The 25,823-nt window shown below is 44.2% G+C and overlaps 3 protein-coding genes across 8 annotated transcripts in view; 2 read left to right on the top strand and 1 right to left on the bottom strand.

Moving 5' to 3' along the window:
• Positions 1-5,507, top strand: part of SLC7A6 (solute carrier family 7 member 6) — a 38,139-nt gene extending 32,632 nt beyond the window's left edge. For all 4 annotated transcript variants that reach the window (XM_041771110.1, XM_041771111.1, XM_041771109.1 and 1 more), the window contains 3 exons: positions 1,710-1,859; positions 1,970-2,153; positions 2,606-5,507. In XM_041771110.1, the coding sequence (XP_041627044.1) occupies positions 1,710-1,859; positions 1,970-2,153; positions 2,606-2,700 (429 nt within the window). In that variant the 3' untranslated portion in view covers positions 2,701-5,507. The remainder of the gene's footprint in view (positions 1-1,709; positions 1,860-1,969; positions 2,154-2,605) is intronic.
• A 1,118-nt stretch (positions 5,508-6,625) lies between these two features.
• Positions 6,626-18,274, bottom strand: SLC7A6OS (solute carrier family 7 member 6 opposite strand). Its single transcript, XM_041771202.1, has 5 exons — positions 18,038-18,274; positions 17,626-17,910; positions 9,858-10,061; positions 8,365-8,485; positions 6,626-7,390 (listed from the first exon to the last, which is right to left on the bottom strand). Exons 1-5 carry the CDS (start codon positions 18,230-18,232, stop codon positions 7,260-7,262), a joined length of 936 nt encoding a protein of 311 aa, XP_041627136.1. The 5' UTR covers positions 18,233-18,274; the 3' UTR covers positions 6,626-7,259.
• PRMT7 (protein arginine methyltransferase 7) overlaps positions 18,271-25,823 on the top strand; it is a 45,251-nt gene continuing 37,698 nt past the window's right edge. For all 3 annotated transcript variants that reach the window (XM_041771196.1, XM_041771194.1, XM_041771195.1), the window contains exons 1-3: positions 18,271-18,408; positions 20,434-20,611; positions 23,605-23,641. In XM_041771196.1, coding sequence (XP_041627130.1) covers positions 20,517-20,611; positions 23,605-23,641 — 132 coding nt within the window. In that variant the 5' untranslated portion in view covers positions 18,271-18,408; positions 20,434-20,516. The remainder of the gene's footprint in view (positions 18,409-20,433; positions 20,612-23,604; positions 23,642-25,823) is intronic.

Genomic DNA, 25,823 nt, shown 5'->3' with positions numbered 1-25,823 from the left:
AAAGATTTTATTTATGTATTTATTTATTGTATGACTGGAGGAGGGGAAGAAGGAGAGAGAATCTTAAGCCGACTCTGCGCTGAGCACAGAGCTGGATGCAGGGCCCAATCTCATGTCCCTGAGATCAAGACTGAGCCAAAATCAAGAATTGGATGCTTAACTGACTGAGCCATGTAGGCACCCCTAAATTTTTTTTAAGTAGGCTCTAAGCCTAATGTGGGGCCAGAACTCATGATCCTGATATTAAGAGTCACACATTCCACCATCTGAGCCAGCCAGGTGCTCCTCCTTTTTTTAAAATTTTAATTAAATCATATTTAGAAAAGCCAGGGCAGTTGTATACAAACTACCTAGGGACTTCTATTCATGTTATACACTTTATAGATTTTTTTTTAAGATTTTATTTTTAAGTAATCTCTATACCTAACATGGGGCTTGAACTTACAACCCTGATATCAAGAGTTGCACACTCCACTAGGTGAGCAGCCAGGTGCCCCTAGCCTAGTTTTATATATAGTAGATGGTGCTTCATGTTCCAAGTGAATGATACATACCCCTTATAGTATCAGCAGCTCAACTCTTCCTCCCCATCAGCATCAAGCTTCATTATTTAGCTCTGTACTGAATTTCTTTGGATTTTTAAAGATTTTATTTATTCATGAGAGACAGAGAGAGGCAGAGACACAGGCAGAGGGGAAGCAGGCTCCATGCAGGGAGCCCGATATGGGACTCAATCCCAGGTCTCCAGGATCATGCCCCGGGCTGAAGGCAGACGCTCAACCGAGCCACTCAGCCATCCCCCCGACCCTTTTTTTTTAAAGATTTTATTTTGAGGATACCTTTTTTTTTTTTTTTTGAGTATACTTTAGTTTCTTCTTACCCCTGGAATTTTCCTGGCAATTATCACATTTGTATTTTTGTATTTGTTTTTGTGAACTTTGTTATTTTGTCAAAATAACAAGAATCCTTTCAGTATATTGATTGGGATACCATTGAATTTGTAAATTTAGGGGAGATGTGACATCTTTTAATCATCTACTGCCCCAGTTTCTCCGATACAGTCCCCCATCTCTCCCCAGAATGGGCCCTTTTAAAGTCCTTTGTTGATGATCTGGGTGAGAGGATGAGGTGGGGGAACTCCATATTCTGAAGTAAGTCTAATCACGTCACGGCACTCTAGTCCCTTTGTCTCCTAGGACTCTGGTCCCACTGGGCAAACTCTGCCATATGTTTCTTAACAAGTATGGATCCATTTCGTCAGTCTGCATTTCTAAGACCCCAGGACAGTGAGGTGTTTCTGGAGGCATTTACTTTGTTTGTATGCCAGGTAGTTGGGACTCAGGAGTATTGGTCTCCAGAGGGTGGTGTGATTCATGTTGAGGTTGGTGTATTGAAGTGAGGAGGGCCTCACTCTCTGCTATCAGAAGGGGAAAGGAGTCTGGCTTGTTACTGCAGTGCTTGCAAGAAGATGGGAGGCACTGTGTGTAGGAAGGGACCCCAACAGGAGAGGGAGAGATGCTACCTTGAAGGTTAATGCAGAGAACAGGCATATCTGATGCCAAGGGGTCACTGAAAAGAACTGGAGGCAACCTAGTAAGCTAACTCAGCAGTGAGTGACAGATCTGGTGGTGATGGCTGGGTTGTTGGTCTCTTGGGATGGCCGGGTGGTGACAATGCCCACTCCTCCTTCCCATCCTTTCCCCCTCCAGTGTACCATGACACTCATCTACCTCACTGTGGAAGATGTTTTCCTGCTCATCAACTACTTTAGCTTCAGCTACTGGTTCTTTGTGGGCCTGTCTGTTGCTGGACAGCTCTATCTTCGCTGGAAGGAGCCCGAGCGGCCCCGGCCTCTCAAGGTCAGTGACTCTGGACAGAGTAGGAGGGGTGGGCCATCTCCCCAAGGTGACTCTCTGTACCTTGTTCCCCAATAGCACTTTCCCTAATAACTCATCTCCTTCCATTTCAGCTGAGCCTGTTTTTCCCCATCATGTTCTGCATATGCTCCTTGTTTCTGGTGATTGTGCCTCTGTTTGGTGACACCATTAATTCCCTTATTGGCATCGCGATTGCCCTCTCTGGGGTTCCTGTCTACTTCGTGGGTGTTTACCTACCTGAGTCCCAGAGGCCAGCCCTTATTCGGAATGTCCTGGGTGAGCTTCTTTGCCCATTACTCATGGCCTGTGTGGATATGTGTGTATGTGTACAGATGTGTGCAGAGGTGGGAGTGGTGGTTAACGGCTTCCCCTATACTAGTGATGTGCTGGAGACCATGAGACCTGGTTGCTCCACATGACTTCTCCCCTTTCGATCTTGACGTGAGCATTTTAGTTCTAACTTTAGAGTCCTATTTTAACCCCAAAGGGGTTAAAACACTCCCTTTGGAAAGTGCAATCCATATGAGAAGATGAGGAGTCATGCATCCTTTTCTGATTGGGCACAAATTGAAGGACAGTGAGGCTTGCTGGGGGGTGGGGGGTGGTAAGAGGCAAAACCTGGTATAGGATGCCCAAGGGACAGATGGGAGGGAGTCACAGATATGCTTTAATCAACTTTGGGGTATTCATACTGAGCTTGCTGACTTCTGTTCTCTATTTTCATTTAGCTGCTGTCACCAAAGTCACCCAGCAGCTTTGCTTTTGTGTCCTGACTGAGCTTGATGTAGCTGAAGAGAAAAAGGTTGAGAAGAAAGCTGACTAGAGGCCAGAGGTGATGTCCCTTGAGGCCTGGAAGGCCAGCCAGAGCCACCAAAGTCCAGATGACAAGACTGTGCAGGCCCAACCTTCTTATTCTAAAGGAGCCTGTTGGCCCATATTATATAAGGGGGGCTCAGGGCTGATGGCCTGCTCTGATGGTTACTCTCACTGGTAAGCTATGGGAGGAGACTCAGGGTTTGAGACCAGCCTGAAGGTGAGAACTTTATAGAGGGTGGTGGTGGGGAGGGCTTGAAGTCAGGGGAATAGTTGTTTAGTTTTGTTCTTGGTGAACTGGTATAGCTTACCAAACACTCAGCAAACTGCACTGGGGGAAGAGAAAGTGCTAGGTCAATAGCTGTGGCTGGTGGTTCTGAATTTGATATTTGAATCAGGAGCCTCTACAAAGGGGCTGCTTTATGGGAGCCCCTCTGATCAGGTCTAAGCACCTGACTTTATAGGCCTGAAATGCTACCATTTCCTTCCCTGACTCAAAATCTTTCCCTGGGAAGACAGTGGTATTTCATTATTTATTGATATTATTTAATCCAGAATACCAGTTCTAACAGAGCATTGGTGTTCATTCATCTACAGGCTGCAATAGGCTGATTGTGTTTAAAAACTCAAAGTACCCCAAACTGAGTCCCTCTGCTCTTAGGAGGTGTCTCTGTGTGGTGGTGGGCCAGCCTCTGACCACAAATTTTTTTGCTTGGTTTTAGCACAATCTTCTGTTGAGTCTTAGCTGCAAAGGTGAACTTCAAACATATATATATATTTTTTTAAACTCATGTATTGGTTACACTTTAGTTAGTAAGTCACAGATTACACATACCTGGCTCAAATCAGCAAGGACAAATGAAAAAATTCATGAGTCAGAAGTCGGTAATACTATTTTGAAGGATAATCCTTTGTTTTACTTGAGACCTTAGGTCTTTGTCTTAGATGACAGAAGGTAGATCTCTGGTTTCTGGCATGAATTTAAGAGGACATAAACTGTTTTAGAGTTCAAGTGTATTACCTGAATTCTCAGCTGTCAATGGCTTAGAGAACATCTCATGGACCCAAGCAACCAAATAGCTTGTTTCTCTCTGTAAGGGCTGGTTTGAGGGACTGCTGTGCAGACCCACACAAGCCCACTTTGGTGCTAGAAGTGGTCATTTTCCTTTTCCCAAAACCTCACACGAGACTGCATCCTCCTCTTCTGTCCCTGACACTGGGCTTTGTTTATACTCTGAACTGTCTTGGTGTGGATCATCAGGATAATGCATTCCTGTCCTGTCTGCCTCCCCTTGCGGGAGGTCTGGTGGGCCTGCAGTCTCAGGAAGAGCTTGGTACTTATGTGGACTTCTATTTTCTCTCTGCGGAGATCAGAGAAGACCTTGGGGGAAAAACTACTTCAACCTCAATCTGGCTCCTCAGCAGACTGCATGAGTGGAAGCAACTAATTCTGGTGCTCAGGGTGTGCTTTAGCATCCAGGTCAGGCCAGAGCAGGTTTGGCCTAATGGATGTTCCCTCGTGGGCAGCTATGGTTGCAGGGGACTGTACAGCTGTCCTGTGAAGCCTCCAGACATTGTCATCCTGGATCCAGAGGAACCTGCTGACTTGGCTAATCCCATGCCTGGACTTCTTATCCTTTCGTTTGAGAACTGGTCAGTGGTAAAGACAGAACTATGAGGCAAGCTGCCTTTCTGATCATCTTTTCCATCAAATGGCCTCCGTTGAAGCCTGGGGAGTAACTTTGGTCATACTTGCTCAATGAAGACAATTTAGGGAAGCATGATCACAGCTGCCTCCGGTTCAGGATACACATGGATGAGAAAATGGGGGGACATTCCTACTGTCACGGGTTGGGGATTTGTACAGCAAATTCCTTCCTGGCAATAGGGAGTCTTGTGCAAAGGCTGACTTGCCTAAACTATGTAAACATGACTCTTGTCTGAGCCAAGATGGCATCTATCCCAGGGATCCTCTGGAGCTAATCCTTTAAGCAGAGTATGCTTGTCTTGAGGATTCCTGACCCAGGTTTTAGCTATCTCCACTGAAGTAAATGACCAGCTAATCCCAGGAACTTGCTGCCCCCCAGTGGCTCCTGGGGGGAAGCATGAGCCTCACACTCTAAGTGCCCCAGTGCAAGCTTAGTGAGCCATGTCATCCCCCTCTCATTACTGGATGGCAACCGCATTCTTCCCCTTTGCTGGATACAGTCTTTACCCAGGAACCGTTTTGTCGGAAGGAAGCCAGAGACGCCCTACAGCACTCAAGCTTCATGGTGGAATTAAATTTCTGCAAGGTCTTTGTTGTTTGTCTCCTTCAATCCTTCTCCTGGTGTGTTAATCCCCTTTTCAGTAGGTACAGTATGTGAAGTTTTCAGTCCTTTAATGTTTGCAAACCATAATGAGTACATAAACAGCAGTGAGCACATTAAAATGGCATGGAGTGGTTTTTAATCCTTTGTTTCTATGCCTACAGGAGACTAAGATGACTAGTATTAGACATAGAAGTTGCTGCCTGTTACTTGCAATACTGAATTGTACCTTTGTGGATAGTCTGTTGGTTTTCTAGCCACAAGAGTAGAGCCCAAGTATGTGTACAAACAGAACTTAACTACTCAAGTAGGTTTAACATGTAGATAGGAACTAATATAGGTGAAGACCTACAAAATGAACACAAAGTGAAAGGAAGAGTAGGGGCAGGATAGAAAAAGAGATACTTATAAGACGTGGGGAGAAGACTTATCCCTGTGGATGTGATAGTGAGTCTGTGCCACACAGCAAGAAGGCACATTTTGAATCACAGGTTCAGTGTATTGTTTTTGTAGACTTGTGCTGTCCAGTATAGTAGCTACTAGCCACATGTAGCTAATAAAAATTTTGATTCTTTGGGTGCATTAATCATAGTTCAAGCATTAATCATAGAGCTGAGTCCCATGTGGCTAGTGCCTACCTCTGCACAGTGTAGATATAGAACATGTTCATCTTTGAACAGAGTTATATGGGACAATATTACATTAGAAGAATAAATGCCAACTCTAAGACATTTGTGGTATGAAAAGAAGTAGGGTCAGGGTTTGCTTATAGGGAACTGAGGTTCTGGTAACAAAATTGGTCACTATTTTCAGTGAGTGCTGTGAAGAGTTAACATTTCTCATTGGAAAGCTAAGCTTAGGATATGTTTTCCTTGGTGCAGCCCAGGTGGTGCAGCGGTTTAGCGCCACCTGCAGCCCAGGGCATGATCTGGAGACCCTGGATCGAGTCCCACGTAGGGCTCTGCATGGAGCCTGCCTGCTTCTCCCTCTGCCTGTGTCTCTGCCTCTCTCTCTCTCTCTGCATCTCTATGAATAAATAAAATCTTAAAAAAAAAAAAAAGGATATGTTTTCCTTTACCTCACTTTCCTTAAAGTCCTTTGTGTCTAAGGGTAATTCTGAAACTTCTGTCTCACTAAGCCTCTCATTTTTGGTGGAGAGTGGAGACAGGAGAGAGGGAATACAGTGGGAAAACATGTAAAGACATTCAGATTTGGGGTGCCTGGGTGGCTAAGTTGGTTAGGCATCTGACTTTGGCTTGGGTCATGATCCTGGAGTCAAGTCCCGTATCCAGCTCCCTGCTTAGTGGAGAGCCTGCTTCTCCCTCTGTCCCTACCCCCTCCTCATGCTCTTATTCATTCATAAATACATACATACATAGAATCTTGAAGAAAAAAAAAAAGGCATTCAGATTTAAAGTTTTTAAGTGGGGGTGCTGGGTGGTTTAGTCAGTTAGGTGGCTGACTCCTGACTTCAGCTAAGGTCATGGTTTCAGGGTCCTGGGATCCCCCTGCATTGGGCTGTGCTCGGTGAGGGGTCTGCTTGAGGCTCTCTTGCTTCTCTCCCTATGGGCCTTCCTCGTACTTATGTTCTAATAAATCTTAAAAAAAAAAAGAGTTTTCCAGGAATTTCTTGCTCCCATATTTAAGTTTTACTAAACACATAGTATCACACTCATACATCCTGTTCTTCCTGGCACTACTGCCAAAGGAAGACAGCAGTCTTTACAACCATTATCAGTCAGGTAGCAGGGAGGTAGAGACCCTATTAACTTAAAACCTCTCTCTCAGCGCTCAGGCAGATCCTACTTCCCTCTCCAACGGCCCCCACTATCCAGTCTGTGCTGCTATAAAGGACCCATTGTAGTCCTTCTGGATTCTACCAAAAGAAACAGACTTTTAGTGGAGGCAGTGGCCTGGTGGTATGGGAAAGCTAAATCTTAGTGCTGAGGGAAAGAGGAGCTTCTCTTCTACATATTGGCTTTAGGACAGGAAGAGAATGGGAAAATCCCCAGACTAGGAAGCTTCATTTTTATGGCATTTCCCCTGATCAGACTGTAGAGTCTTGAAGCAAAGGGGCCGTACTATTACTGAAAAAGACAATCCTTTAGGGCACGTTTTCACTGGTAGGATGCTGCTACTGGACATGCTTTTTCCTTTTATATGTTAAGCTAGAAAACCTAAGGATGTTACCAGGGTGGATGAAACTACAGTCAGAGCCCTCAAGGGCACATCATTGAACTTCACAGATACCACAGGATCATCAGTCTGAATCCAGGTCATGGGGGCTGTCATAGCCAAACTCCTTCTGCACATCCAAAGGGTATTTGCTCCACATCTGTGGTCTGCTGTTGCCTCTTTCCTCTTCAGTGAAGCTGTCATATTCATCAGAGCCTAGAATGATAATAGGAATGGGTTCTAGATGTTTTGAGTTTCTAGGTGACCACAGTAACCATTTCCCATCTCAAGAAGGTCTGGTTTTTTGTTCTCTATTCTAAAATACTTGATCAGTAAAGAGAATTTAGAATTAAAAAAAAAAAAAATCCTGTTTCTACCACCTAAACCAAATCCCTCAACAATACTGGGAGTATTTTTTCATTTCTTTCCTACGTATAGGATTTCTTTTTGTATAATAGTTGTAGTCATACTGTAAATATAATTTCACATCTGCCCCTATCCTTTTATCATATATATGTATATGTGTATATATATGTATGTATATATGTAACATATAACATATATCAGAGGTACATAGAATATTCCATAGTTTAATTAATTGTCCCTCCATTAACCAACAAGAAATCCTTTTCGTTGGCACAAAGAAGATAATCACTGAAGGAACTGTTTCACCAGAATATCTTTCCTTCCTTTCCCCCAGGTACCATGTCTGTATTGCATCTTTCCCAAAACATTGTAAACCGATCAACTTCTTGAGAAGTTAGGTAAATGACACGTCAAAATCCTAGCCCTGCTCCTACTGGCAAACCTCTCCAACACCTTGACTGAAGCAGAAGAGACAATGAGCTATGATGTTTCCCTTAATCCCAACCACTGAAGTTAGTGCAATATTCTCTTGTTTTCTGGAGAGAGGATACGGCTCGATGAGGTAAAGTAACTTCCCTAAGACCCACAGATAGGCAATGACAGAACTAAGGATTGGAACCTAGGCCTGACTGACATTAAAACCTCACCAGGGTCCTCTGGAAACACTAGTTCTTGGGGATCCTATAGCTCCAATGGCTTGTGGTTGAGCTGTTGGGAATTCAATGGCAGAGAAGGAAAGCTAGTAAAGATGTACATGTTAACTGCGCACACCTCAGTCTTGGATCTCAACAGTCCCCTCCCATCTAAGGCTGCTACTCATGTACCTCTGGACTCTTCATCTTCATCAGTGTTCTCCTCCTCTGGGTACTCGTTACGCCAGTTATTCTCACTGTTCTCATCATCATCATCTTCATAAATATCTTCTGGCTGCTGGTCATCATTCACCTGCACATCTCAACACAAACATAAGCATAAGTCAACACCTCTAAGGCTGTGCTGTAGGGGAGGCTATTAGCAGACCAATTTGGAGAAGTCACTTAAAAGCACAGTGTGGATAGGATGCCTGGGTGGCTCAGCGGTTGAGCATCTGCCTTTGGCTCAGGGCGTGATCCTGTGGTCGTCACACTTTGGGCTCCCTACATGGAGTCTGCTTCTCCCTCTACCTCTGACTGTCTCTCTCGATTTCTCATGAATAAATCTTTAGAATTATTGTAAGAATAATGATGTTGGGGATCCCTGGGTGGCTGAGCGGTTAAGCGGTCTGCCTTCAGCCCATGGCATGATCCTGGAATCCAGGAATCAAGTCCCACATCAGGGTCCCTGCATGGAGCCTGCGTCTCCCTCTGCCTGTCTCTGCCTCCCTCTCTCTCTGTCTCTCATGAATAAATAAAATCTTAAATGATGTTAGGAGGTGTCTGGCTGGCTCAGTCTATAGAGCTGCAACTCTTGATCTTAGGGTTGTGAGTTCAAGCCCCACATTAGGTGTAGAGATTACTTTAAAAAAAAAAAAAGGGACGCCTGGGTGGCTCAGCCTTTGGCTCAGGGCATGATCCCAGGATCCGGGACCCAGTCCTGCATTGCACTCCTTGTGGGGAGCCTGCTTGTCCCTCTGCTTGTGTCTCTGCCTTTCTCTCTGTTTCTCATGAATAAAGAAATCTTAAAAAAAAAAAAAAAGTAAATAAAATTAAAAAAACCCCAAAATAATGATATAGGGTATTAGCTTTCTTCTTCTTCTTCTTCTTCTTCTTCTTCTTCTTCTTCTTCTTCTTCTTCTTCTTCTTCTTCTTTTTTTTTTTTTAAAGATTATTTATTTATTTATTCCTGTTGCCTGATGCTGGACTCGATCTCAGGTCTCCAGGACCACACCCTGGGCTGAAGATGGCGCCAAACCGCTGAGCCACCCAGTTTGCACAAGGGAGTTCGCTTTCTTAATCCAAGGTTCCCCCCCCTTAAGATAGTTTAAAAAAAAAAATCTTTTATTCCCATTTATGTTAAGAATTTTTGGTTTACTGTCCTTATTATAAGCCCCTATATGATTTCCCCCAAAAGTGGGTGTTACAAATGATAAAAATTATATTGCAAACTTTATGAAAGACCTATTAAAAGCAAAAATTATCAATGCAGACTGTCATTTCCAAAATTCCCTGCACTAAATCCAGTTCCTAGAAGGTATTTAGAATAAGTTTTTCCATTTAAGCAAGGATAAAAAGAGTCAAGAACAATCTTGAACACACTGGAGGCAATGTGGAACACAGGGAAGCAAAGTACCCTGACTAGAGAATTGCTTAGGCTACCTCATCCTCATGGGTCTCCTTACCAGGTCCCACTCCTGGCTATAGGGCTGCACAGAGAGGATGTTCTCAATCCATCCTGGAGTAGCCATCTCCAAATAGTAAATGTCATACACATAGTCATCCTTCTGTTCCTCCTGATGCCCGATTCTTGGTCCATCCTCAGATACAGTCAACCGCTCACGGATCAACTCTATGGAATTGCAGAGGATCACATCTGGGTCAGATGTCTGTAAAGAAATCAAAAGATAATATATACATGATCTGAACATTGGTGTTTCAAAAGGAGAAATCTAAGATTTGAGTGAGATTTTAAGTCTCTCTACAGTTGTCTATGTTAGATTCAAGATTTTTCTTTTAAAAAGATATTTTATTTGTTTGAGAGATAGAGACTGACAGAGATAGTGAGCGAGCACAAGCAGGGAGGAGAGGGAAAAGCAGGCTCCCCGCTGAGCAGGGAGCATGCCCTGGGGGTTGATCCCAGGACCTTGAGACCATCAACTGACAGGAAGGCAGATATTTAACTGACTGAGCCATCTGGGTGCCCCTAGATTCAAGATTCTTATCCCTATTTCCTACTAATCTCTTAATTAGCTATGAAATAAAAAAATCAATTATCTCTAAAATAATTGTATAGTTTTTCTTTTGTGATAGACTTAAGATAGCTCCTTGCTCTCTTGTGCTTGAACAACATAAGAGAGCACATGGAAAAACTGGCCTGAGAAGATCTCCATAAGGGATCTAGAGGCCCCCAGCAGCACCTCCATGGCTGATCTCTATATGGGTCTGCATTTGTGTGATATAAGGATCTAAAAGCGATTCCTGGACTCTGATGACTACCATCACCTGGTTTGCCCACAATGATGTCTTTTCTTTAAAAAAGTATTTTATTTATTTATTTGAGAGAGAGAGAGAGAGAGAGAGAAAGCATGAACAAGGAGGAGGGGCAGAGGGACAGAAGAAAGATTCCTTGATGAGCAGGGAACCCAACACAGGGTTTGATCCCAGGACCCTGATCACAACCTAAGCTGAAGACAGATACTCAATGTCTCTCATGAATAAATAAAATCTTTTTTAAAAATTTTTAAAAAATATTTATTTATTTATTTATTTATTTATTTATTTATTTATTTATTTATGATAGTCACACACACACACACAGAGGCAGAGACATAGGCAGAGGGAGAAGCAGGCTCCATGCACCGGGAGCCCGACGTGGGATCCGATCCCGGGTCTCCAGGATCGCGCCCTGGGCCAAAGGCAGGCGCTAAACCGCTGCGCCACCCAGGGATCCCCAAATCTTTTTTTTTTTTTTAAAGATTTTATTTATTTATTCATAAAGACACACAGAGAGAGAGAGAGAGAGAGAGAGAGGCAGAGGCACAGGCAGAGGGAGAAGCAGGCTCCATGCAGGGAGCCTGACGTGGGACTCGATCCAGGGTCCCCAGGATCAAACCTCGGGCTGCAGGCGGCGCTAAACTACTGCGCCACCGGGGCTGCCCATAAATAAAATCTTTTTTTTTTTTTAATTTAATTTTATTTATTTATGATAGGCACACAGTGAGAGAGAGAGAGAGAGAGGCAGAGATATAGGCAGAGGGAGAAGCAGGCTCCATGCACCGGGAGCCTGACGTGGGATTCGATCCCGAGTCTCCAGGATCGAGCCCTGGGCCAAAGGCAGGCGCCAAACCGCTGCGCCACCCAGGGATCCCCCATAAATAAAATCTTAGAAAAAAAAAAACAACTCAAATTTTGAGTCAAGATGCGTTAAAAAAAAAAAAGATTTAATCAAGAGAGCCAGCAAGTGCATGTGTGAGCAGGCAAGAGCTGGAGGGAGAGGAAGAGAATATCAAGCAGACTCCCCCTCCAAACATGAAGCCCAGGGTGGGGGTGGGGGACTCAATCCCATGACACTGAGATCATGACCTGAGCCAAAAACAAGAGTCAGACACTCAACCCAGCCATCCAGGCGCCCAATGATGTCCTACTTTTAATCACAAAACAGGAGTGGACTCTCCTATAATCCTCCTGTTAGAACAGCTCAAGATAGATTGACCCAGAATAGAATTGGCCCAGGGAAGATGTACTCCAGTGCCACAGGCTGTGTCATCCAGAGCAGCGCAGGTCAGTTTGGAAACCCGAGGGACATGCTGCAAATGACCCCTCTCAACAGGTTCATCAGAGGAGGCTATGTGGCTCAAACCAGACACCATACTGGGGGGGTGGGGGGGTGGAAGGCGTGTGTTCCATAGCCGAGGGAGGAAGAAGGAATTAATTCTTCCTTGCTCCAAAGTTTTTTTTTTTTTAATTTTTATTTATTTATGATAGTCACAGAGAGAGAGAGAGAGAGAGACAGAGAGAGAGACAGAGAGGGAGGCAGAGACACAGGCAGAGGGAGAAGCAGGCTCCATGCACCGGGAGCCCGATGTGGGACCCGATCCCGGGTCTCCAGGATCGCGCCCTGGGCCAAAGGCAGGTGCCAAACCGCTGCGCCACCCAGGGATTCCCTTGCTCCAAAGTTAAAAGGAACTAGAGATGTCAATTTTTGTGCATTCTTGACGAACTTCAAAGCTGTTCACAAGCAAAGTTCAACTGGCAAACAGAATAATGCCAGACATAGAATTTTATACTCAGAAGACAACAAATTAATTTTATTCCAATTACCTTTGTGATGGGGGTAAAATGAGTGATTCCACCCCTTGTTACTTTCCCATATTTTTTCAAATTTTCTATAATGAATATTTTTATAAAAGAAAAATTATTCTTTAGTCTATGTGTGCCTACCCATATTTTCAAGTATACAACATATAGCACAGTATAAACATATTTAATGTCTCGCCAGTCTTCATGGTTATCACTTTAATGGTGCAGGCAGTTGTGTATGTCAATTTCTCAGACATAATTTTTAGCCTCCATAAAGAATGTTGCAATGAACATGTTGTTTCCTGCATTCGAAAAATGGAGATGAAATACTTACCTCAAAGGGTTTTTGTAAGGATCACATGAGTTAAATTAAAAGAAAACATAATAAATACTTAGCATAGTACTTAATGTACAGCAATTACTCAGTAAACCAACAATAAGCTTTTGTTAATACCATAGCTGTTTGCTTCTGCTGAATTATTTCGCTAGCATAAATCCTGGGGGTAATAAGATCACTAGATAAAATAAACTGAACTTTTTCACTTCTTAAGATTTTCTATAAAATAGTACTTTATTTGCTTAAAATTTAAATGGTATCAAATTAATGAGAAATATATGTGGCAAAAATGCTGTCACTATTTTAAAATTTCTGTAGATACTTGTTTGGATGGCTTTAGGATCCAAACAATAAAAATAAATTTAAGTAGTTTTAGAATAGGCCTCAAGCTGTTTTTAGGATTCCCGGTATGTAAAACCATGCTGTTTTCCAAAAGCCGTGCATCAATTTTAAGCACGACAATTGTGTACCATTTTGATCATGGCCTTGCCGGCAGTGCTATCAACAACCTTTCCCCTGATAGTCTAGTAGGCATAAAACCCCAAATTTTCTTTCAGCTTAAATCCATTTTTAAAAAAATAATTACTGAGGGCAAACATTTTTTTAAAATCTGTGATTAATTCTACAATTGTGGGGACACCTGGATAGCTCAGTGGTTGAGCATCTGCCTTTGGCTCAGGGCGTGATCTAGAAGTCCCCAGATCAAGTCCCGCACTGGGCTCCCCAAGGGAAGCCTGCTTCTCCCTCTGCCTATGTCTCTGCCTCTCTCTCTGTGTCTCTCTCATGAATAAATAAACTCTTTTTTTTTTTTTTTTAATGATAGTCACACACAGAGAGAGAGAGAAGGGCAGAGACATAGGCAGAGGGAGAAGCAGGCTCCACGCACCGGGAGCCCGATGTGGGATTCGATCCCAGGTCTCCAGGATCACGCCCTGGGCCAAAGGCAGGTGCTAAACCGCTGTGCCACCCAGGGATCCCTAAATAAACTCTTTAAAAAAATTCTACAGTTGTGTTTTTGAACAGCTGTTTGAAAAGATAATCCTGAAAAAAAGGACAATAACTTAGTCTGGCCTACTTTTAATCACAAGCAATGTAAAGAATTCACAAGCAAAATTTGCTACTATGCTTTGCCACACTGAATTTTAAAAAACATCTGACCTTAGAGATTATCCATAAAATATGAGAAGCATTAAGTATTCTTTAATATTACACATAAGCCACATTAAAATACCTCCCATTAAGCAAAGAGCAACATTTTAGATGCAGGGAATTTTAATTGAATTGGTATAGTTAAGACCAAAAAGATAAAAGTGGACACTGCCAGCTTATCTTCAACCCGGGACTTTTAACAAGTTAACACAACTTGAAACACAGCTGAGTCTTGTTCTATGAAACAGTGAAGGGATTTCCTCATTATTTACATATATGTTAATATGACAAGTTATATATGAATTTAAATACAAAACCAATCTCCTACAGGTTTAGAGATGGCATTTACCAACTCTGTGAAATGCTGAACATTACTGGGGTGCCTGGTTGGCTCAGTCAGTGGAGCATATGACTCTTGATCTCTGAGTTGTGAGTTCAAGCCCATGTTGGGTGTAGAGATTACTTTAAAAAACTTTTAAAAAGCTGAACATTACTAATTAATTTTTTTAAAGATTTATTTATTCCTGAGAGAAGCAGACATAGGTACAGGGAGAAGCAGGCTCCCTGTGGGGAGCTTTGGACCCAGGACCCTGGGATCATGATCTGAGCCAAAGGCAGACACTCAACCACTGAGCCACCCAGGTGCTCCTAATCAATTCTAATAAAATCTTTGGAGGGGAAAAACAGTTTAGCACTTACTGAACAAGAATTACTATCAAAGTTCAAAAAACTGATCCTATTCATTTTTTTTTAAAGACTATTTATTTATTTATTTATTCATGAGAGACACACACAGAGAGAGGGAGAGACATAGGCAGAGAGAGAAGCAGGTTCCACGCAGGGAGCCTGATGAGGGACTTGATCCCAGGACTCCAGGATCACATACCCTGGGCTGAAGGCAGATACTCAACAACTGAGCCACCCAGATATCCCATGATCCTATTCTTTTTTTTTTTCCTATTCATTTTTTAAAAAAGATTTTATTTGACACAGAAAGAGAACATAAGCAGGGGGAACAGGAGGCAGAGGGAGAGAGAGAAGCAGGCTCTCTGCTGAGCAGGGAGCCTGACGTGGGGCTCGATCCCAGGACCCTCTGATCATAACCTGAGCAGAAGGCAGATGCTTTAATTCACTGAGGCACCCAGCCACTCCAATCCTATTCATTTAACCACAAGCCAATCTTATTTAAATCCGGATTGTGCAAAAGAAATATTCTATCAGCCATTCATGGTCTGAATTCTCGTGTATGAAACCAACTTAAATATGGTACACATTAAAAAAGACACTTTTGTTTTGTAATAAATAAGTGGTAGCCAATTAATTACTCCTAACTAGCTTTTTCTGAGATAAGCTATCAAGTCTGCCCTTTCTCCTCTTTTTTTTTTTTTAAAAGATCCCATCCATTTATTCATGAGAGAGAGAGAGAGAGAGAGAGAGAGAGGCAGAGACACAGGCAGAGGGAAAAGCAGGCTCCCCATGGGGAGCTCAATACGGGACTCGATCCCAGGACCCTGGGATCACGACCTGAGCCAAAAGCAGACGCTCAACCACAGAGCCACCCAGGAATCCCTCCCCTGTCTTCTTAATGTCAGCAAAAATCATTTTTGTTCCAGGATGTACTTCTTGGGATCATCCAAATACTCCATCAATGTCTTCTCTCCCCAGGTAATGCCTTTGTTCTATTTATTTATTATGTACTTATTTGAGAGAGAGGGAGAGAGCGAGAGAGCTCATGCATAAGCTGGCGGAGAGGCAGAGGGAGAGGAACAAGCAGACTCCCCACTGAGCATGATCCAAGCAGGGCTGGATCCCAGGACCCCGTCCATGATCGTGACCTGAGCCAGATGCTCAACTGGCCGAGCCTCCTAGTGGCCCTGATATCTTCGTCCTTGTTGGCGTCCTTATAAGAAAATCCAGGGGCCTATCTTTTTGCTCAAATAGATCATGGCGATTTGGCCCAGTCTTGTGCTTGCCTTGCCTCTTTTCGACAGTATGGTAAAACTGGGCACACTTTTGAACAAAAATCTTGCCCTTCTCAACATTGCCCATTTTTTTTTTTAAAGATTTTATTTATTTATTCATGAGAGACAGAGAGGCAGAGGGAGAAGCAGGCTCCATTGCTGGGAGCCTGATGCAGGACTCCATCCCAGGTCTCCAGGGCCACGCCCCCCGCTGAAGACAGGCGCTAAACCGTTGAGCCACCCAGGGATCCCAACATTGCCCATTTTTAAATTGCTCTTCTGTTGCATGCAAAATGAAGGTGCCCGCTGGCAAGCCAGATGTCCCACTCTCATGTGCAAACATTTTTTTATGTATTTACAGTTTATATTCCATTTTTGGGAAAAATTTGTGTACACATGCTTCATCAGTTTATATACTAGTTTTTGTTATAAAATTAAACTAGTTATTTGATTCCACTGAATGCTGATTTACTTTTAAAAGGTATTTTACTTGTAACTCATGAATCAGTCTTCCATTCATTTTGATAGAAGATGTGGCTATAGTCATCATGCCCAAATTGTTATCCAAGTATACTACCACCATGATTAAATATTTTTTGCTTGATATATTTTCAATCAAAATCAGTTTTTAAACTTTAAGAACTATTGAAAGAAGTGAAGGGTGATGTTAAAAAAATGCTTATTAAGAGAAGACAAATCTTAGGTTGAGAATTTTCTATTTCTATAGTCTTAATACAACGTAGTAGAGTTTTTTCTTTTTTTTTTTGGAACTGAGGTACAAAACAAATTTAGTAAATGTAACAACGGAAAGAACATTGGATTAAATGTGACAAGACTTGCATTCTACACTTGAATCTGCCTCAAACTTGATTCACTACCCAATACTAGTCCTTAACATCCCTTTGGTGAGTTTTTCCATCTGTTCTATCTTTACTGCTCAAAACCCACCAGTAATTCCCCATCTCAAAGTGAAAGGCAGTATGTCCTTACAAGTGCCTTCAGAGTCTAGCAGGAATCCTCTCCCAAATTCCTTATTATTCTTCCTCAGTTCACTGGGCTCCAGGCACACTGACCTTGAAAACACCAAACTGCTTTTCTCTCAGATATCCACAGGGCCTTGCCATTCACCTCCTCCAAGTTCTCACTCTGTCATTTTCCGAGACCTTTTCTGAAATGGAACCATTCTTTCCCTGCTCTCCTCACCCTCATACAGCCCCTATCACCATCTGACATTGAAGTTAACAGTGTTCTTTCTTCTACCTGAATGTTAAGTCCTCAAAGCTATATCCCCAGAACCTAAGAACGTATGTGCCTGGCACATAGTGCGGATTCAGTAAATATTTGTTGAATATGGGATCCCTGGGTGGCGCAACGGTTTGGCGCCTGCCTTTGGCCCAGGGCGCGATCCTGGAGACCCCGGATCGAATCCCACATCAGGCTCCCGGTGCATGGAGCCTGCTTCTTCCTCAGCCTGTGTCTCTGCCTCTCTCTCTCTCTCTCTGTGACTATCATAAATTTAAAAAAAAAAAAAATTTGTTGAATAAATAACCTAATCTGTTAAACGAAGTTACCACGGCCGAGAGATCATCCATCAGTAAGGCGAAGCCGTGTGCCTCCTCTTACGTGTGCAGACTTAACGCCCAGAGTCTTGGCACTATCGTCCGGGGAAGCCCAGCCCTCCCTCTCTTCCGGGCGGGTACTCACTTTGGAGGAGCCTGCGGTGGCGACGGCTTCTGGGTCTTCTTCTTCCTCGTGGACCAGGTCGAACAGCTGAAAGCTCGCGTCCTCGGCGGCTTCTGGGTTTCCCGGTGGGTCTTCGGACTCCAGGCCACCTGAGGGAATCCCTGAGGATCTGCGACTAGAAATCACCCGGTAGCGACCCTCCTGCCGGTTCTCCCGAGCCGAAGCGCGGAGGTCGCGGCGGATACGCTGCTGGCTGCCCCGGGAAGGGCGCAGGGCAGCTCGAACGAGCGCCTGGACCGGCTCCTCCTGTAGGAGAGGTCGTAGGGGAGGGAAGCCGGCGTGAGCAGGAGGTTCGTGCAGAGATCAGAGATACAATTTCGCCCCGGCAGCGCCCTAAGATCCCTTCAAACACTGGCTCCATCCCGCCCAATACCTGGGAGCGCACGGTGGCCACCAATTGGAAGACATTATTCTCCGGCCCTCTCTCAAGATCCTCGGGGACTGTCTTTTGGGCCGCCGACTCGACTGCGCTGCTCCGAAGGCGTTTGCAGGAGAGGACAAGGGCTTCGGCCGGCTCTGCGCTGCGCTTCCGCTTCACGCGAAGAACCGCAGTCCTGCCGGCCTCCATAGCGGCATTCGCGGAGCACTGTGGGAACGCGCGGGGTGCGACGGGAGAGCCTTCAAGTTCCGCTTCCGGGACTAGCTGCCGGCACGCTCGGCGGGCGCTGGGAGGTCCCGCCCCTTTTGCCAGCCGCGTCCAGGTGGAGGTGGCCGCGGAAGTGAACGCGACGGTCCCCGCGGAGGGTGAGGTCCTGGGCGTGTTGGGAAGGTGGGGTAGCAGAATCCCGAGGGCAGCCATCATCTATTTTGAGCCCACGGGCTCTGGCTGACGAACCTGGCGTGGACGTACTGGGCCGCCGGGGTGTGCGTCTCCTCCGGACTCTCCCGCACGGCTCAGAGCTCCTGGGCTGGCAAGAGAACTGGGATACGGTTGGGCCCCGACTCTGCCATTCTGTCGGGTGACCCCCACGGGGACCTTGATTATAGTACTTGGCACCTCCTCTCAGCGAGAGACTCGAACCGCAATCCTACGGCGCTCCAACCATCCCACGCTTAGCTGGGCCACGCTTCTTTATTCAGGGAACTGCTAATGGGCTCGCTTTTCCCAGGCACAGAGTTCTGAGTATTTGGGAACCAGTCCATTCACCACACCCTAGCCAGAGCGGCCTTGTAGAAGCATGTACCTGACGACATTTTTGTTCTTAAAACTCTTGAGTGGCTCCCAGGGCATGTAAAACAAAATCCAAACCCCTTTCCGAAGCCGGTATGGCCCAGTGTGATTTGCAGAAGCCCACCCATACTCGATTACTACTTGTGCTTTAAAGTGCTTCAGTCACTTTTTTTTTTTTTTTTTAATGTTTTTAAGGGATCCCTGGGTGGCGCAGCGGTTTGGCGCCTGCCTTTGACCCAGGGCGCGATCCTGGAGATCTGGGATCGAATCCCACGTCGGGCTCCCGGTGCATGGAGCCTGCTTCTCCCTCTGCCTGTGTCTCTGCCTCTCTCTCTCTCTCTCTCTCTCTCTCACTGTGTGCCTATCATAAATAAATAAAAAGTTAAAAAAATGTTTTTAAATATCGGCTAGGTAAGAAGTAATCATTATTAAAAATGGTGAGGCATAGGGACACCTGGGTGGGTCAGTGGTTGAGTGCCTGCCTTCAGCATGGGGCGTGATCATGGAGTCCCAGGATCCAGTCCCATATCAACCTCTCTGCATGGAGCCTGTTTCTCCCTCTGCCTGTGTCTCTGCCTCTCTCTCTCTGTGCCTCTCATGAATAAATAAATAAAATCTTTTTTAAAAATGGTAAGGCATAAGGAATGACAGTATCATAAACATCTTTAATCCCACCATCCATTTATAGAATGATGCTATTTTGAAGTCCCCTGTGTGGCCCTCCTTGAATCCAGCCTTTTCCCTTACCTCTTAAGGATAACCACTGTCCTCATTCCCTCATATACTTTTTAGTGTGATTCCTGAAGAATATATTGTTTTTGTTTTGCATAATTATAAATTTATATTAATGTCCTATTGGATATATTCTATGATATGCTTATTTTTTGGCTTAATATTTCTGGGATTATCCATGTTTGCTTATAGCTATATTTGTTTATTTATTTTTATTTTTTTAAAAAATTTTTTAAAATTTATTTATGATAGTCACACACAGAGAGAGAGAGAGGCAGAGACACAGGCAGAGGGAGAAGCAGGCTCCATGCACCGGGAGCCCGACGTGGGATTTGATCCCGGGTCTCCAGGATCGCGCCCTGGGCCAAAGGCAGGCGCCAAACCGCTGTGCCACCCAGGGATCCCGCTATATTTGTTTAGATGAAGGTCTTCGTAGTTTGTTTGAATGCTCTTTGTATTTTTCCTTAAACTAAACATTTAATATCCTGAGGCAGTATTGGCGGCATTCTTTTACCACAACCTCAGTCTGTTTCTCCTTTCCTTTTAGCCTCCGGTTTCCTCTGCTTTATTTCTCTTCTCACCTGCCTTTACCTTGAGGCTGCACCCAGATGCACCTGTGGGGCTCATTTGATTCTCCCACCCCTTGGAATCACTGAGGACTGCTGCAGTTTCCAGATAGCTTCATGAACTTACATATTACAGTTTTTGATGTTCTATGCTGAATGTAAAATCAAAACTCTTGCTGGAAAGATTAAAATACTGATTAATATTTTCAGTGGCTTTGACACAAGTGGCTATTTCTTGATTTTTTTTTTTGTCTTAAATTTTTTTTTTTCTCTACAATTTGGACATTATGGTGTGAATAGATTTCTGACGATTAGATCTGTCCACAAGAAGTAGTCTGGCAAGGCTGCTTTTCTGTGCTAAAACTGAAGAGCTGACTGGCATCATGAAAGTCTTCTGCGGGCGGGCCAATCCGACCACGGGATCTGTGGAGTGGCTGGAGGAGGATGAGCACTATGATTACCACCAGGAGATTGCAAGGTAACAGGGCTGTGTTCACAGTTGGCTGCAGCTGGGTGGGGGCACTCAATCTCCAAGCGGGAGCCCTGGAATCCGATGGGAATGTGGAATAGGCATTACCCAGTGTTTCGGATTGGGGCAGATGTTGGTCACGAGCAGGTCTGCTTAGAGGTTTGTTTGGGAGTTAAGCAAAGTCATTTCAGTGTGAAGAGTCAGATGTCATGTAACAGCTTGATATATGTAAAAATGTTATGTTTCCTCATATAATATCCTTAATTTAGAGTTGTTTGATGGGTGAGTGAAATACAATGTGTGGGGCAGAATATAAAGGCTCAAAAACATTACCTTTCTAAAGAATTTGGTCATTATTTTCAGAGTGATTGAGATGTTAAACAGGGAGAAAACAGATTAGGTTGCATTTTGGAACATTTACTGAGAACAGTGTGGAAAGTAGGTTGGAGGGAGCAGAAACCATGTGAGTGATATACAACTGCACAGGTGAGGCAGTAGAGGTGGGGAGAGGAAGAGAGAGCTTTGAGGGAGCTTGAGTTTGGTAACTTATTGGATACAGTGAAGAAAGAGAAAATTCAAGAAGCACCCAGGATTTCTGGTTAGAGTGACAATGTGGATGGAGCTGTTTTTCCCAAGAGGGAGAACACAATGGAAATGGGTACTGCTGGGAAGAGGAAGGTGATGGAGAATAGGTGTCTGGGTTTGGACATCCAGGCTGAAGAGACCAGGGTCAGAGAGGGTGTGGAATGAGAAAGGTATCCACCTGAAGAAGGAATCCTGGAATAGAGGAGGCAGGAGAACCAGGAGGAAATGGCTGGAAAGTGGAAAAGAGGAGAGTGTTTCAGGAAAAGGGAGTGTCCAGCTGGGACAGAAATCCTGGATGTTAGTGGTGGAGTGGTCTGGTAGTGCTTAGAGCGAGTATCTGTGGAGTAGTGGGGGAGATTGGGTGATGAGGCTGGGAAGATGGGGACCAGAAACATCTCTTGAAAGGCAGAACCAGATTTCAACTAAGCAGTTGTAGGTGGGTTCACATGTAAAAGCCTTGTTGTGCCACTTTAAAAAAGAACAGTGTTCTTTTAGTACAGTGCTCTGCAAAGTGTAGAGTATGAACTGCCTGTGTCGCAGTTGGCTGAGGCACCAGTTCAAGTGTGTAGTTCTGGACTCCAGCCCAATTTTCTTTTCTTTTTTTTTTTTTTTTTTATTTATTTTTTTTTTTAATTTTTATTTTTTTATTTATTTATGATAGTCACAGAGAGATAGAGAGAGGCAGAGAGAGAAGCAGGCTTTATGCACCGGGAGCCCGACGTGGGATTCGATCCCGGGTCTCCAGGATCGCGCCCTGGGCCAAAGGCAGGTGCCAAACCGCTGCGCCACCCAGGGATCCCCCCAGCCCAATTTTCTTGATCAGGATCTATTTCCTTGTATCATGGGAATCTGCATTTAAAATAAGTTCTCCAGGGGCACCTGGGTGGCTCAGTCGGTTAAACATCTGCTTTTGGCTAAGGTCATGATCCCGGGGTCCTGGGCTTGAGCCTCGCATAGTCACTGGGCTCCCTGCTCAGCGGGGAGTCTGCTACTCCTGCTTCCTCTGCCCCTTGCCCAGCTTATGCTCTAGCTGGCGCTCTCGCTCTCAACTGAACAAATAAAAAATCTTTAATAAAATAAAATAAGTCCTCGAAGCTACTTGGCTGGCTCAGTCAATAGAGCAATGTGACTCTTGATTTCAGGGTCATGAGTTCAAGCCCCATTTTGGGCATGGGGCCTACTTTTATAAAAACAAATAAAAAAACCTCTCTAGTGATTAATGTTGACCTGAAGCTGGAAATCCTCTGTTTAGTGAGAGCCACTTAGCTCTTACCTGGAACTCAGCAAGCATCTTTGGACTGGGAGTTCTGGAGGTTTATCCTGACTCTGCCAGAAATTTTTCCAAGTTTGTGAATTAATGTGACAGAAAATATGGAAAAGCAACTCTCTTCCCTTTAACAGCCTGTAGTTTGGTAAGCTCTTTGTTCTCCCTGATGACATAAGGGAAAGTGCTGGGCTTTAATAAATAAAGTTATTTATTCTCTCATGAATAAATAAATAAAATCTTTTAAAAAAATGTGTGATGTATAACATGATCAATATCTTGGTGGCTATGGAATTACTGTGAGGGCTAACTACCAGAGCATTTTTTTTTAATTTATCTATGAGAGACACAGAGAGAGAGGCAGAGACATAGGCAAAGGGAGAAGCAGGCTCCATGCAGGGAGCCTGACGTGAGACTTGATCCTGGGTCTCCAGGATCATACCCTGGGCCGAAGGTGGCGCTAAACCGCCGAGCCACCCGGGCTGCCCTACCAGAGCATTTTTAAGTCTGAAGTTATTTGCTGAAAATAAACATCTTTCTCTAAGATTTTTGTCCCTGCAGTACTGGAGAATGACAGCTTATAACTCCATTAAAATAGTTTAAAATGGACCTGGACTAGAGATGTAAAGTACAGCATAGGGAATATAGTTAATGATATTGTAATAATGTTATGTGGTGACTACACTTACTGTAGTGAGCATTGAGTATAGACTTGTCAAATCACTATGCTGTATACCTGAAACTGATGTAACATTGAATGTCAATTATTGTTCAGAAATAAATAAAAACTAAAATGGGCTGGCCTGGATGTTTGTCCATCTGTTTTAGGAATGCATTATATATATGTATTTTAAAAATATGTATGTATTTATGTATGTATTTATTTATTTATTTAGATTTTATTCATTCATGAGAGACACAGAGAAAGAGAAGCAGAGACATAGGCAGAGGGAGAAGCAGGCTCCATGCAGGGAGCCTGATATGGGACTCGATCCCAGCATCCAGGCATCATACACCGAGCCAAAGGCAGACACTCAACCGTAGAGTCACCCCAGGTGTCCCAGGAATGCATTATATTATATATGTGATTGCTCTCATAAGTTGATGGATATCATTAGCAGAGATTTCTGACCTGTTTGTTTTTTTTTTTTAGATCATCCTATGCTGATATGCTGCATGACAAAGACAGAGTAAGTATAAAAGGAAACCATTATCTTGCTGTGCTGTTTGAAACTTTTAGTTACAAGGTTAAACATTCCCTCCAGAGGCATGTTGTTAGGATAATGCAGGGAGCCATTATGGTGTAGTGGTTGGGATATCTGTCAGGAGGCTGGGTCCTACTTCCAGCTCTACTATTTACCTGAGTGTGACCTTGGAAAGGACACGAGACCTCTGCAGATCTTATTTATAGGATTTGAAAGGAATGGGATATATTAGCTAATCTCCATGGTCCATTCTAGATAAAACTTCTCTTAATTACAGTTTGACCTTGTATAGTCCATTAGTAATTTTAAAATAAGATCTCTAGGGGCCACTGCAGACTACTTAGTAAAGCACATTTGGCTTCCATTGCACAGTGATATTTCATTTTTATTTTCCCTTTTCCCATTTTTGTTTCATCTCTGTTTTCTTTTCCTGTTTGGACTATGTTGTAGTTCTGGTTATGATAACTAGCAACGCAAGTTTTTCTGGTCTACAAAGAATGCTTGACTAGTCATTCTCATGTGGATGGCTTAGAAATGGGGAGGCTAAAGGCCAAGAATGCAGGGCGAACTGAACAGTGCAGAGTAGAAGAAGGATCAAGGCACATGGTAGGATTGGTTGTGAGGCTGTGTTGGTGGTAGTGTCTACCCTGGTTAACTGCTCAGGCTGCATACTTCTTGGCAACATCATGACAGAACAATCTCCTTAAACATCATTAGTTTGTAGGCTACATCAAGGGGGGCTGGGTGCCTCCCTGATTTTCATCAAATATCCGAGTGCCTTTGCCGAGCTGTTGGAGAATTATAGAATGTGGAACAAACATTGTTCCTGGTTTTTTTTTTTTTTTTTGTTCCTGGTTTTGACTCATTTTCTCTGCCTTAATGGTCTTGGCCGCTGCTGCCTCTTTTTTTTTTTTTTTTTTTTTAAGATTTTATTTATTTGAGAAGGAGAGCACGCACACAAGCAGGGGGAAGGGGCAGAAGAGGAGAAGGAGAAGCAGACTCCCTGTGGGGCAGGGAGCCTGATGCGGGGCTCGATCCCAGGATTCTGATACCATGACCTGAGCCAAAGGCAGGCGCTTAACCCACTGGGCCACCCAGGTGCCCTGATGGTCTTGGCTTCTTTTTTTTTTTTTTTTTTTTTTTTTAATTTTTATTTATTTATGATAGTCACAGAGAGATAGAGAGAGAGGCAGAGACACAGGCAGAGGGAGAAGCAGGCTCCATGCACCGGGAGCCTGACGTGGGATTCGATCCCGGGTCTCCAGGATCGCGCCCAGGGCCAAAGGCAGGCGCCAAACCGCTGCGCCACCCAGGGATCCCTGGTCTTGGCTTCTTAATGGATTCTTGTGAGCCTCTCTGATTTTAGTGTCATCTGCAAAGAGGATCCTTTTTACCTCAGCTTCCAGGGTGTTTGGACAAATGGCATTACCATCCATTCATTCGGCAGGCCAGAAAGATGGCACCCTTTTCCTCATCTGAGCCTGCAATCTGTCATCAAATTCTATGGGTCTTTCAACTCCACTGCCTGCTCAGACCTCGTTTATTAGTGTTGGCCTCTGTTTTTTTTTTTTTCTCTGCATAGCAGCCCAAGAGATCTTTCTGAAACGCCAATCTGTATTTCCTCTACTTAAAACCCTGAGAGGGACACCTGGGTGGCTCAGTGGTTTAGTGCCTGCCTTCGGCCCAGGGTGTGATCCTGGAGTTCCAGGATCGAGTCCCACATCGGCCTCCCTGCATGGAGCCTGCTTCTCCCTCTGCTTGTGTCTCTGCCTCTCTCTGTGTGTGCCTCTCATGAATAAATAAATAAAATCTTTAAAAACAAAAACCCTGAGAACCCGGTTTAGCACTGTCCTCAGTGGTCTCTTACTGCTTTCTTTCTTATTTATTTATTTATTTATTTATTTATTATTTTTTTGATAGTCACAGAGAGAGAGAGAGAGAGAGGCAGAGACATAGGCAGAGGGAGAAGCAGGCCCCATGCACTGGGAGCCTGACGTGGGATTCGATCCCGGGTCTCCAGGATCGCGCCCTGGGCCAAAGGCAGGCGCTAAACCGCTGCGCCACCCAGGGATCCCTCTCTTACTGCTTTCAAAGTAAAATCCAAATTCCTTGGAGGAATGTTCCCAACTGTTCGTTATTTACCACTTTAACTTCTGCTTCCCCTCCT

This window comes from Vulpes lagopus, chromosome 10 (genome assembly GCF_018345385.1).
Source record: "Vulpes lagopus strain Blue_001 chromosome 10, ASM1834538v1, whole genome shotgun sequence".
NCBI lineage: Eukaryota > Metazoa > Chordata > Mammalia > Carnivora > Canidae > Vulpes > Vulpes lagopus.
Note: the sequence above shows the minus strand (reverse complement) of the source record. Positions and strands in the feature narration are given on the sequence as shown.